Raw genomic sequence first — 13,269 nt, 5'->3', positions numbered from 1 at the left:
TCTGGTAATGCGAACGGGCTATCCTCCAAAACTACATTTCCTAAGAAGCCTTGCGGGCTTCTCAAGAATCAGTGAAAAGCCCGATTGCGCGTGCGTATCCAAACGTGGCAACGGCATCATGGCTTCTTGGAACCGCTACGGGAGTGGGATGAGAGAGCTGAAAATGTACATATTCGTCTTGTTGGTAAGTTGTTTGTGCTCATTCTTTGTGTCATGTAAACAGAGACATGTTTGACTGTAAATGTTGTTCGTTTTATTTAATCTACAAAAGCCTGCTATGTATCTTTTCCTGGTCTTTGTGCAGGGAGGCAAAGTTGACAGCCATAGCAATTTTAAATCCAAGCCTGAACCTGAGGCTTAATAATAATCTTACTATAGTTTCGTATTGTTTGGTCAAAACGTGTAGATCCTCCTGAATGGATTGTCAGCACAACAGGCATCTAGTGTCCCTTTTCCGGGAATGGATGTAGAATTCCTATGATGACGTAAAGTTAACCTTCTACAATAGAACCCAATCTCATTTACGTTGTTGCAGATCCCTATTCAAGTTTATTCCTCTTTTTCTACCTAATTGTCCTGCAAACCTTGGCCGTCTGTGTTGTGTTATTCATGTGATTGCCTGGCTTCAAGGCACAGTAGTCATTTTTTGCGCTGTCTATTTTGGGACACAGATTTTGGGAACAGAACTGATTTGGCTGAATGCGTAAATTAGCGTCCTAAATTGAACGGTTTCTTTTCTTTTGAAGTGTGACTGTGACAAAGACCACCCCCCCCCCCCACAAGTTGCAATTTTTTTTCCCGGGGTGGGCATGGTTACGTTTGCTGAAAATGCCTTTTTGGAATCAGTTACAGACAGCTAGGTGTTTGAACTAGAGGTCACTAGAGGTCACTCATGGATGGGTATGTTGGCCAGTCATTTGAACATATACTAATACTAATAAGTGTAGACATGTCTTAGTAAAACTAAATTTTATTGAGGAATGATTGCTAGAAATGTAACCTTGTTTGCTACAAATTTGACATGTTATGTTAGGCCTACATTATTTTACTTTGTTACCAACACTCATCCCTTGATTGGCTCCATAATGGCTGAATTTTGACATCATTCCAATCACAACTTGTGCTCATGGACCTTATCTGTTCAGTATCCTGTTTGGTGGTTTAGTAACTGCCATGTCAAACAAAGGTGGGTACTGCTGTTGTGTAATGGCAAGCAGGGGAAATTGTGTGTGTTTGAATTCAAGTTCTATTGTCACATGCACAAGAACAGTGAAGTGCTTAACTTGCATGTTCTACCCAACAGTGCAGTAATCAATATATAAATGCAACAAATTCATTGATTTTTACTGAGTTACAGTTCATATAAGGAAATTGGTCAATTGAAATAAATTCATTAGGCCCTAATCTATGGATTTCACATGACTGGGCAGAGGTGCAGCCATGGGTGAGCCTAGGAGGGTGTAGGCCCACCCACTGACTGGGCCTGGCTTCCCAATCAGAATTTGTTTTACCCCACAAAATTGCTTTATTAGACAGAAATACTCCTCAGTTTCATCAGCTATCCAGGTGGCTAGTCTCAGATGATTACACACGTGAAGAAGCCGGATCTGGAAGTCCTGGGCTGGTGGGGTTACATGTGGTCTGCAGTTGAGGCCGGTTAGTCTTACTGCCAAATTCTCTAAAATGACATTGGAGGTGGCTTATGGTAGAGAAATAAACATTAAATTCTCTGGTAACAGTGCTGGTGGACATTGCTGCAGTCAGCATGCCAATTGCATGCTCCCTTAATTTGAGGCATCTCTGGCATTGTGTTGTGACAAAGCTGCACATTTTTACTGGCCTTTTATTATCCCCAGCACAAGGTCCACCTGTGTAATGATCATGCTGTTTAATCAGTTTCTTGATATGCCACACCTGTCAGATGGATGGATAATCTTGGTAAAGGAGAAATGCTCACTAACAGGGATGTAAACTAAATTTGAGAAGTAAGGTTTTTGCCCGGATGGAACATTTAGATTAATTTTTATTCCAGCTCATGGACCAACACTTTACACGTTACGTTTATATTTTTGTTCAGTGTTGTGTAGCAATTTAAATAAAATAGCAGTAGGTCAGTCTCCCTTTATCTGTGTGTTGAAGACTGTCCCTCTGGTGGCGCTGCCTGTCAAAGCAATTCTTTTAAGTCTCTTAATCTGGATTGAGGGACCTCCTCTTCACCTCCTATCGTGGTGGGTTGGTTGCCCACTATACCCTCTAGAGCTCTTGTTCCCTATACAGTGCACTACTTTTGACCAGGGCCCATAGGGATCTGGTCAAAAGTAGGGCACTATATAGGGAATAGGGTGCCATTTGGGATGTAATCATTGAGAGGCGTTCATCTCCTGAAATTAATGGTTGATAATTGAAAAGGGCCACAATAGTTTCCTCCCTGTCAGTGGTTTCATCAGAGACTTCTCTGCTGCTGTTCGAGTCATTAATCAGACTCCTTGCTGTCCCCAGTCCACCTGACCGTGCTGCTGCCCCAGTTTCCACTGTTCTGCCTTATTATTATTCGACCATGCAGGTCATTTATGAACATTTGAACGTCTTGGCCATGTTCTGTTATAATCTCCACCCGGCACAGCCAGAAGAGGACTGGCCACCCCACATAGCCTGGTTCCTCTCTACTTTCTAGGGAGTTTTTCTAGCCACCGTGCTTCTACACCTGCATTGCTTGCTGTTTGGGGTTTTAGGCTGGGTTTCTGTACAGCACTTTGAGATATCAGCTGATGTACGAAGGGCTGTATAAAATAAATTTGATTTTGATTTGAATCAGAGACAAATTGGAGTGTTTGACAAACCCACTCCTGATTTGTTCTGATTAAGTGCTCACGTTAAAACAAAACTTAAAACAGGATGCTGTTTATTAAGCAGATTTGTCACGCCAGAATGCGGGTACAGCGGGCGCCGATGAGAGTGCGTGAGATGACCGGCTGGGTTTCTCTCTGCTGGCTGCTTAGTTAGCGTGATATTTTTTACACTGATGTAACGTGACACTTTTCTTTAGATAAAGGTAGGTGGGTAGTGTTCTAATAGACTTCCTGAATGTATTCAGGCGCTCTGGCGGTTTCCCAAATGCTGCCCTTTCTATTGCGCTACATATGGAATAATGTTCTATTTGGGATGCAGTTTCTGAGAGGAGAGGACCTCCTGCACTTAGGCCTACAATACAGACAGCTGCGTACGTCATATCTTTATTGGATATGCTGAGCTACGGCATATGTGATCAATGAAGGGATTTGCCATAGATTATAGTTCTGCACTAAACAGAATTAATGGGATATACCTAATGATTTGATTTAACACATCAAAGTTTATTTGTCACTTGCGCTGAATACACTGGCAATGCTTACAGTGAAGTGCTTGCTTACAAGCCCTTAACCAACAGTGCAGTTTTTGTAAAAAATGGGTATTAGGTAAACTAATAGATAAGTAAAAATAACAGTAGCAGAGGCTATATACAGGTGGTACCGGTACAGTCAATGGTGCACCGGTTATTTGGGCTATTTGAGGTAATATGTACATGTCGGATTAGTTCAAGTGACTATGCATAGATGATAAACAGTAGCAGCAGTGTAAAAGAGGGGTTGGTAGAGGTTTGGCGGGAGACAATACATAGTCCGGGTAGCCATTTGATTAGCTGTTCAGGAGTCTTATGGCTTGGGGGTAAAAGCTGTTGAGAAGCCTTTTGGTCCTAGACTTGACACTCCGGTACCGCTTGCCATGTGGTAGAAGTCTATAACTGGGATGGCTATAGTCTTTGACCATTTTTAGGGCCTTCTTCCGACACCACCTGGTATAGAGGTCCTGGATGGCAGGCAGCTTAGCCAAAGTGATGTACTGGGCCGTACGCATTACCCTCTGTAGTGCCTTGCGGTCGGAGGCTGAGCCGTTGCCGTACCAGGCAGTAATGAAACCAGTCAGGATGCTCTCTGTTGCAGCTGTATAACCTTTTGAGGGTCTGAGGACCCATGCCATATCTTTTCAGTCTCCTGAGGGGGAATAGGCTTGTCATGCCCTCTTCACGACTGTCTTGGTGTGTTTGAACCATTTCTAGTTTGTTGGTGATGTAGACACCAAGGAACTTGATGCTCTCAACCTGATCCACTACAGCCCCGTCGATGAGAATGGGGGCGTGCTCGGTCCTCCTTTTCCTGTCATCCACAAGCTCCTTTGTATTTATTGCGTTGAGGGATAGGTTGTTATTCTGGCACCACCCGGCAAGTTCTCTGACCTCTAATAAGCTGTCTCGTTGCTGTCAGTGTTCAGGCCTACTACTTTTGTGGCATCTGCAAACTTAATGATGGTGTTGGTTGTGCCTGGCCATGTAGTCATGGGTGACCAGGGAGTACAGGAGAGGACTGAGCTCCCACCCCTGAGGGGCTTCAGTGTTGATCAGCGTGGCATGTGTTACCTACCCTTAACACCTCCGGGTGGCCCATCAGGATGTCCAGCGTTCATTGCACGCAGAGTCCGGGTATATGCAACAGTTTGGGCTGCCTGGCTCATTGCGAACTAATTTGCCAGAATTTTACATAATTATGACATTGAAGGTTGTGCAATGTAACAAGAATATTTAGACTTCGGGATGCCACCCATTAGATAAAATACCGAACGGTTCCGTATTTCACTGAAATAATAAACATTTTGTTTTCGAAATGATAGTTTCCGGATTCGATCATATTAATGACCAAAGGGTGTGTGTGTGATCGCTGTCCTGATAGCCAGAAGTGCTTTTTATTTTTTATTTTTTTTATTGCTGTTATGTTTCTTCCACTGTAAACCCCCCCACAGACAACAGCTGCCATCTTCCAGCGCCATCAGTTCACAATATTCTGTGTGATATTAGTGACCTTTGTCTTTTGCACTCAGCATTACCAAATAAGTTTTTTATTTTTCAATTCAGTGCAGAAAGGACTAATGTCAGGGTATCTTAAACCATAAGCCTTAAGTGTACAGCCGTGGCCAAAAGTTGAGAATGACACAAATATTAATTTCCACAAAGTTTGCTGCTTCAGTGTCTTTAGATTTTTTTTTGTCAGATGTTAATACATAATAGTATAATTACAAGCAATTAAGTGCCAAAGGCTATTGACAATTGCATGAAGTTGCTGCAAAGAGTCAATATTTGCAGTGTTGACCCTTCTTTTTCAAGACTTCTGCAATCTGCCCTGGCATGCTGTCAATTAACTTCTGGGCCACATCCTGACTGATGGCAGCCCATTCTTGCATAATCAATGCTTGGAGTTTGTCAGAATTTGTGGGTTTTTGTTTGTCCACATGCCTCTTGAGGATTGACCAAGTTCTCAATGGGATTAAGGTCTGGGTAGTTTCCTGGCCATGGACCCAAAATATCAATGTTTTGTTCCCGGAGCCACTTAGTTATCACTTTTGCCTTATGGCAAGGAGCTCCATCATGCTGGAAAAGGCATTGTTCATCACCAAACTGTTCCTGGATGGTTGGGAGAAGTTGCTCTCGGGAAGATGAGTGAGCCCACTCCCTTGGCTGAGAAGCAACTCCACACATGAATGGTCTCAGGATGCTTTACTGTTGGCATGACACAGGACTGATGGTAGCGCTCACCTTGTTACTTCTCCTTTTCCCAGATGCCTCACACAATCGGAAAGGGGATTCAGAGAATTACTTTGACCCAGTCCTCAGCAGTCCAATCCCTGTATCTTTTGCAGAATATCAGTCTGTCCCTGATGTTTTTCCTGGCGAAGTGGCTTCTTTGCGGCCCTTCTTGACACCAGGCCATCCTCAATCTTCGCCTCACTGTGCATGCAGATGCACTCACACCTGCTTGAGCAAGCTCTGTACTGGTGGTGCCCCGATCCCACAGCTGAATCAACTTTTGGAGATGGTCCGCGCACTTTCTGGACTTTCCACGGACGGGAGGTCCGTGGGGCGACGCACAATTGGCCTAGCGTCGCCCGGGTTAGGGAGGGCTTGGTCGGTAGGGGTGTCCTTGTCTCATCGCGCACCAGCGACTCCTGTGGCGGGCTGGGCGCAGTGTACGCTAGCCAAGGTGGCCAGGTGCACGGTGTTTCCTCCGGCGCATTGGTGCGGCTGGCTTCCGGGTTGGATGTGCGCTGTGTTAAAGAAGCAGCGGCTTGGTTGGTTGTGTATCGGAGGACGCATGACTTTCAACCTTCGTCTCTCCCGAGCCCGTACGGGAGTTGTAGCGATGAGACTAGATAGTAGCTACTACAACAATTGGACACTACGAAATTGGGGAGAAAAAGGGGTAAAATTAAAAAAAAAAAACAAAAAAAAATTATATATATATATATATTTGTGGGGATGGTTTGTTTGGTTTCGCCTGCCATTTCAGTTCTGTTATACTCGCAGACATTGTTTTAGAAACATTAGTTTTCTATCCAAATCTACCAATTATATGCATATCCTAGCTTCTGGGCCTGAGTAGCAGGCAGTTTACTTTGGGCACGCTTTTCATCCGGACGTCAAAATACTGCCCCCTATCCCAAAAGTTAACAAGAGAATCACTGACATGATGTCAGCTGGTCTTTTTGGCAGTGCTGAAATGCAGTGGAAATAGAGGGACTTTGCAATTCATCTGATCACTCTTCATAACATTCTGAAGTTTATGGAAATTGCCATCATACAAACTGAAGCAGCAGACTGAAAATTAATATTTGTCATTCTCAACTTTTGGCCATGACTGTATGGGCAATTCCATGGTAAGAGTGATGCTGAGACTCCTGAATTGTGGACATTGTTAAAAGGAATCCTTGTGCATCGAGTTGTATGGTGTAAATTTGCACGTAATGGTTTTGGTTTGACATCCATTTTAAAGTGAAAGAGTCTCAGCTTCACTGTTGCTGTGGAATTGCCCAAATGCAAACAAGAGAACCACGTGATTTGGTGAATCATAGTGTATCAATAGGCTCAGTTTGAGTTGTGCATTGTGTGGTAAAGGGAGTAGGTATATCTTCAGAAACATGATACACGTGTACAGAACAGCTAGCCTCGGTCTTCAGCTTCAAACACTCACCAGAAAGAAATATACAAATTAGAGGTCGACCGATTATGATCTTTCAACGCCGATACCGATTTATTGGAGGACAAAAGCCGATGGCGATTAAATTTTTTTTTTTTTTATGTATTATACAGTATATACACTTGTAATAATGACAATTGCAACAATACTGAATGAACACTTTTTTTATTTTAACTTAATATAATACATATGGGCTTTTGGCTGGGTGTTAAGGTGACTCCACAGGTTGGTATTTTTGATTTTAGCCATTGCTGACCCCATGTTTACATCTTTATCACAAATAAGACACCTTGCTTACCGTGGTGCCAATTCCATGTAATAGTCCCACACTGGTGCTCTGCTTTTCTCTGCCATCTGTAAAACACACACAGCTCTGAAGTGACAATGATACTGAAGTCTGCTTAGGAGACAAATACTCAACTGTTTGAATAAAAATAAAGTTACCTGTGATAAATGTTGAACAAATTATTTCTATATGCAGGAAATCCTATTTTAATAATGGACATGGTAAGAATTGGTAGGAAAATAAAAAATCTGCGCCCAAAAATACCGATTTCCGATTGTTATGAGAACTTAATCGGCCATTCCGATTAATCAGTCGACCTCTAATACAAATACATAATAAGCTAGTTGTCTTATAACCAACCACATGAAATAAGTGCCTGACATCCAAGGGGACTTAAAAAAAAAAATTCCCCTCATTACTTTCTCAGCTCACTAGAACATCCCTGAGGCTATGGACATGAGCTAGGCCTTTACCTCTTCAGCTGTGGATGATTAGCTGCCTAGCATGCAGTGTATTCCCCCTGTCTGTTCTGTCTCCATCGATTGGAAGTCTAATCTCTAGTCTGAGACAGTCCTCCTGCTGTTCACTAGATGTTGCTAATATAACAGGGAGGGGGGGGGGTTGCGGAAGCAGACCGTCATTAGGATGCTGCTCACATTGACATGGGACAGTGACATTATGTCATGTAGCCTTAGCCAAGGAGTAGGTACCTAGGTAAGGAAACCAACCAATGCACTGATTGCCCAGCCATTGTTGCAGTATTGGCTGCCTGTCAGCTGTCAGGGCATGTGATGCGTGAGTGGCGAGCACTACAAGGTCAATGTTCCAGGAAAGGTTTTTGCAAATCTTCTACTCGTTCTGTGTAACTCCATCCATGCTGATGTCTGTGTCCTTCCTCGCCTCCGCATCCTCTCCCAACCTCACATTTGCCACTCTCCATAGTGCTGCTTTCATTTCACCATAACACTATGCTGTCCATCAATTTCCTGTGAATGTAATTGTGCTCTTTGTACGTTTTCACTGATCTTCTCAACAATATGCGCTATGCACACCCACTAAGGCCGCAAATGAGCCTGGAGAAATGTGATCGTGTGGGGGAGAAATCATCACCAGCCTTTCCTACGTTTCTAAAGGGTCTAATGTTAATGTAGTTGTGAAATAAGCCTGCTCTGCCTCAGCAGCTGAAGGCAGCTCTTGAACTATCAAATAGCTGAGGACTGACTCATTCTCACACTCAATTGTCAATATCAGTTATGTCCCTTGTCTTAACTAATTTATTTTTTTTGCATACAGTTATTGTAGGAGTGCTCAGAAAGCAACGTGTGTGTGTGTCCCTCGGGATGGTTGAGATAATGTAGGCTAACATGATTAGCATGAGGTTGTAAGCAACAAATATTTCCCAGGACATACACATCTGATATGGGCAGAAAGCTTAAATTCTTGTTAATCTGCACTGTCCATTTTACAGTGAAATAATACCATGCTATTGTTTGAGTAGCGTGTACAATTATGAACTTAAATGTATTAATAAACCAATTAGGCACATTTGGTGTCTTGATACATATTGAACAGGTTATGCAATGGTTCATTGGGTCAGTCTAAAATTGTGCATATGCACTACTGCCATCTAGTGTCCATAATCTAAATGGTCTAAGCTGGATAATACATTATGGCTTTCTCTTTCATTTCAAAGATGATAGTACAAAAAAATTCACTTTTTCCCCCCTTTATTATTTTTTACCAGATCTGTGTTCTACATTAGTTTCACATTTCCACAAACTTAAGTGTTTCTTTTTCAAATAGTATCTAGAATATGCATATCCTTGCTTCAGGTCCTGAGCTACAGGCAGTTAGATTTGGGTATGTCATTTTAAGCAAAAATTGAAAAAAAGGGTCTGATTCTTAAACTTAAGGTAAAATATTTAAACTCAAACTACTATTTTCATATTCACATATGTTGTACCTTAGACCCTATTTTACATAATCTAATGTGTCTGTTGTGCCCACCATTGAGACCCTCAGTCACAATGGTGGGTCTGTCTTTGTTTCACCTGATGCTGACCACCATAGGGTTTTGTTTTGCACATGAGGTGTCTGGCATCTCATATCACAAAAATGACCATTCTTCTGCACTGAAGCATCCAAAGTGTGAGTTATTCTGAATGAGTCGGCCTCTGAAATAATACAGTGAATGAATAAAATGGTATCTGTCTGCAGGTGTGCCTGGCGTCTGTGCTCCAGGCGGCGGTGAAGGTCTCTCCTCTGATAGAGAAGGTCAGCGACCACAAGGACTTAAAGAAGCTCCTGAGGACCCGATCTAATGTCCTGGTGCTCTACACTAAGTCAGGTGGGTTAGAACCAATGTCCTGGTGCTGTACACTAAGTCAGTCCTGTCAGATGAGTTTAGTGGGTGTACTTTAGGCCTTTGTTGACTGGCACAAAAAAAGGCTGAAATCTGTATTCATAAAGCCTCTCAGAATAGGAGTGCTGATTTAGGATCACCTTCATGTAATCTTATTCATTATTTAGGCTAAAGTGATCCTAGATCAGTACTACTCTGAGACGCTTTGTGAATATGGTCCCCAAGCTGCCTTTTTCGCTGTAAATGACCTCTTAAAAGTGTTCTCTTATCTCTGACAATCCGTCATTTATAATGGTAAATCATTGGAAGGGCCGTAGTTATGCATCACACTGCTTGTTTATAATGACCTGCAGCTTATCTTGTTCTCTTCTATTCCCTGGAGTTGGAAGTGCTACATATAACAGTGTACTGAACAGAAAGACACCCAAAAGCTCAATGTGATCAAATGAAGCCATGAAACTACATTCACTGACAGCCATTAGGGAAATCACCCTCTCTTGCATTTAATTACACTTTCATTAGCATATTTCAGGCCAGAAAGTGCAGTGTGTGTACAGTACGTGCTGCTCTATGCTGATCATAAACAATCTACGTCTCAAGGCCCCACCACTCCCATGAATTTTGTGTTTTGTGTGTGTGTGTGTGTGTGTACGGCTTCATAATTCAGCCAGTGTTAGGTCATTGGATAAGACTTGCACGTATCGAATGTCACCCTGGGATTGATTGCTTGCCGTTACTGTTGCGTTCTGGCATTCTCCGAAGGGAAGGTTTAGGAATGTTTACTCACTTCATTTCCTGCTGTCGGATCCTCTCCCTGACCGTCACTGGTGCATTACTTGGTTCCTTCACAAGAGGGGCCCAAAAAGCTCCAGAAGTATCTGTGACCGACAATAAGTGTTCCGGTGCTTCCCATCAACTTTTGAGACCCCACCACCAACTTGAGGAAAAGTCTCTCCAGTAACTTGAATCTGCAAGCAATTTGAACTCAACATATATGGTGATATAACATCAATGCCCAATGTTTGTATTACCACCAACCAACCTGGTGTGATTCAGGACCTCCAGATGACCATGGCAATGCCCCAAAATGTACGATAGAGGTGTCCAACACACAATACTATAAATGTTGAAGGGGTTGTGAAATGTATGTATTGTTGTGCAACAGAGACAGAAGAATCAGTGTGCTTGCTTCTCTGAATCCACATTGTATCTCAAAGGACATTGTGTAATGCAGTTTATTATTTGATGGTTTCTCACTAGGCCTTGGACTATGTGTTTATGATTTTTATAACATGGTGGAAGTAGTTTAGTGACGACTCTGTTAGGTGATGTGTGACTCGTATGCTCTCCCAGAGACAAGGTCTATTGAAGTAACACTAGATTAATGTTCATGGATATAGTACCCTTGTGTGATTGCTGTTTGAGTTCATAGTCCGTGTTTTTAGTGTTATGACCTCTGACTCCAACCTTCATTGAATTCTAACTAGGGTTTCAAAATTTCAGAAACTTTCCCAGGTTTTTCTTTAACCCTGGTTGGAAGTTTCCTGGATTCCGTAAGGAGTAGGCAGGAAATCCGGAATCCTACAACCATGATTTTGAGAGAAAGTTAGAATATAATTGCAACCCTAATTATAACCTGTTTACTGTTTATCATAAGGCGACTTGAGTAGTAAAACTGAATTGTGTTTTTGTGAAATATAGGCCTAACTCCACCCCTCTTATCGTGTGTGTAAACAGCTACCTCCGGGGACTCTAAGTTCAAGCTGCTGTCTGACGTGGCCCAGGTCGTCAAAGGACAGGGCACCATCGCCTGGGTCAACTGTGGGTAAGTACATGATTGGTTGATGGCATGCATTAATACATTCGTCAATGTGTCACACATGTTGTATATTGTAGTGATGCACCAATATCTGATTTTCCTTGCTTGAAAAAAATCGATACCTATTATTAAATAACTTCAATTTAATATTAAGAAACTTTTTAAGCATTCCTGTACAGTTATAGATAACACATACACATGGCTGCAGCTGTCTAAGGCACTGCATCTCTGTGCAAGACGTAACTACAGTCCCTGGTTCAAATCCAGGCTGTATAACATCCGGTTGTGATTGTGAGTCCCATAGGGTGGCACACAATTAACCCAGCATCGCCTGGGTTTGGCCGGGGTAGGCCATCATTGTAAATAAGAATTTAACTGACTTGCCAAGTTAAGTAAAGGTTACACACACCACACTGACAAGTTATTTTGTTGCCATTTATGTATGTTCCCATTACCAGTAAAACATAATCAAAACCTATTTTTTTCACTTACTTGCTGTGCTTTTACGTTCAGTCTCAGCCAGAATTTCATCATGCATGTCAAGCAGTGAAGTTTCATCTCTGCCTCTTCCTCGATGCTCACTGTGTCCATTTCCATCATTTTCAGTTGTGAAGCTAATAGCAGTGATGCTATTATTTAACTCTGGTAGGGCAACGTCTGAAATGGTGCACTTGGTAGTGTGTACCAGTGCTCGACGAGTCGGCGAAAGCCAACATCACCCATGACCGACCGGTTGATTGTCAAGGGCAATGAATTCCATTATCTTGGCTTTAATGGATTTTGCCTTTGAGTTGTCTCGCTGAAGTTATTTTTCAAATGACTGCTCGACTTGTTGACTGCTTGATCCACACAGCAGACATTGTGGGTTAGGAATGCGTCATGTACCTACGTTATGGGTATGAATGTCAGCTTTGACATCGACGCTAAACTAGACATCGGGCCAATGCCGATGTTGGCATTTTTAGCTAATATCGTCCGATTCCGATAAGTTCACTGATATATCGTGCATCCCTAGTATATAGCTTCGAAGAGATTTCCAAGAAGCGTTTTAGGTTAGGAAAAATGTCCAAGTCACGTACGTTATGTCCCATTATGCTTCTGAATAACATTTTAGGTTTAAAATTGAGGCATTCCTCCCAGCTCAGATGTATAGCTATAGGAAGGAAGTTGTAAAACCCTCTTTATATGGCTGCCTTGTAATAGCACAGTCAGACAGGCCTGGACTAAGTAATCGATAGCAGCTATTGAAGCCTAGGCCAGCTGAATGCGCTCATGTCAAATCTCTTTCTACCCATGCCATCTCCATCTCTCCCTGGCATATCCTCCTGAAGTCACAGTGGAGATTGGAGAATAGATATGCTCATTAAAATAGGGAGTCTCTTTCTCCATGCTGAGGGCTCTATGGCAGATAGAAATAAGGACCCTACATTTGTGTTGTCCGTATGACTATGAATGAGTTATAGGCACTGTTCGGAAAAAAAACATGCTTTCCCATATCTGTCTTCCTGAAGCCCACTCAATAGACCTGTCTGGGCAGATGAACCATTTGAAACTAAGTCTCTGAAAGTGTTCATACTGGGAGGATCCACCACGGTCCCAAGACGCGCACTAGAATTGTTTTCCTTAAACATTTCTTTCACCCCCCCCCCCCTGCGTGATCTGACCTCTACCCTACATGATTTCCTTCCATTTTATCTTCCAGTTTTTTTTTAACCTGTCAACCTCAACCACATGAGACTTT

The 13,269-nt window shown here is 42.5% G+C and overlaps 1 protein-coding gene across 1 annotated transcript in view; it reads left to right on the top strand.

Moving 5' to 3' along the window:
• The first annotated feature begins 117 nt into the window (after positions 1–117).
• The window catches only part of LOC139400859 (protein disulfide-isomerase A5-like), a 52,211-nt gene continuing 39,059 nt past the window's right edge, over positions 118–13,269 (top strand). The window contains 3 exon segments of the mRNA XM_071145451.1: positions 118–184; positions 9,565–9,694; positions 11,447–11,534. Of these exon segments, the coding sequence (XP_071001552.1) occupies positions 119–184; positions 9,565–9,694; positions 11,447–11,534 (284 nt within the window). The 5' untranslated portion in view covers position 118.

This window comes from Oncorhynchus clarkii, chromosome 3 (assembly GCF_045791955.1).
Source record: "Oncorhynchus clarkii lewisi isolate Uvic-CL-2024 chromosome 3, UVic_Ocla_1.0, whole genome shotgun sequence".
NCBI classification, from domain to species: Eukaryota; Metazoa; Chordata; class Actinopteri; order Salmoniformes; family Salmonidae; genus Oncorhynchus; species Oncorhynchus clarkii.
This window is presented reverse-complemented; position numbering and strand designations above follow the sequence as displayed.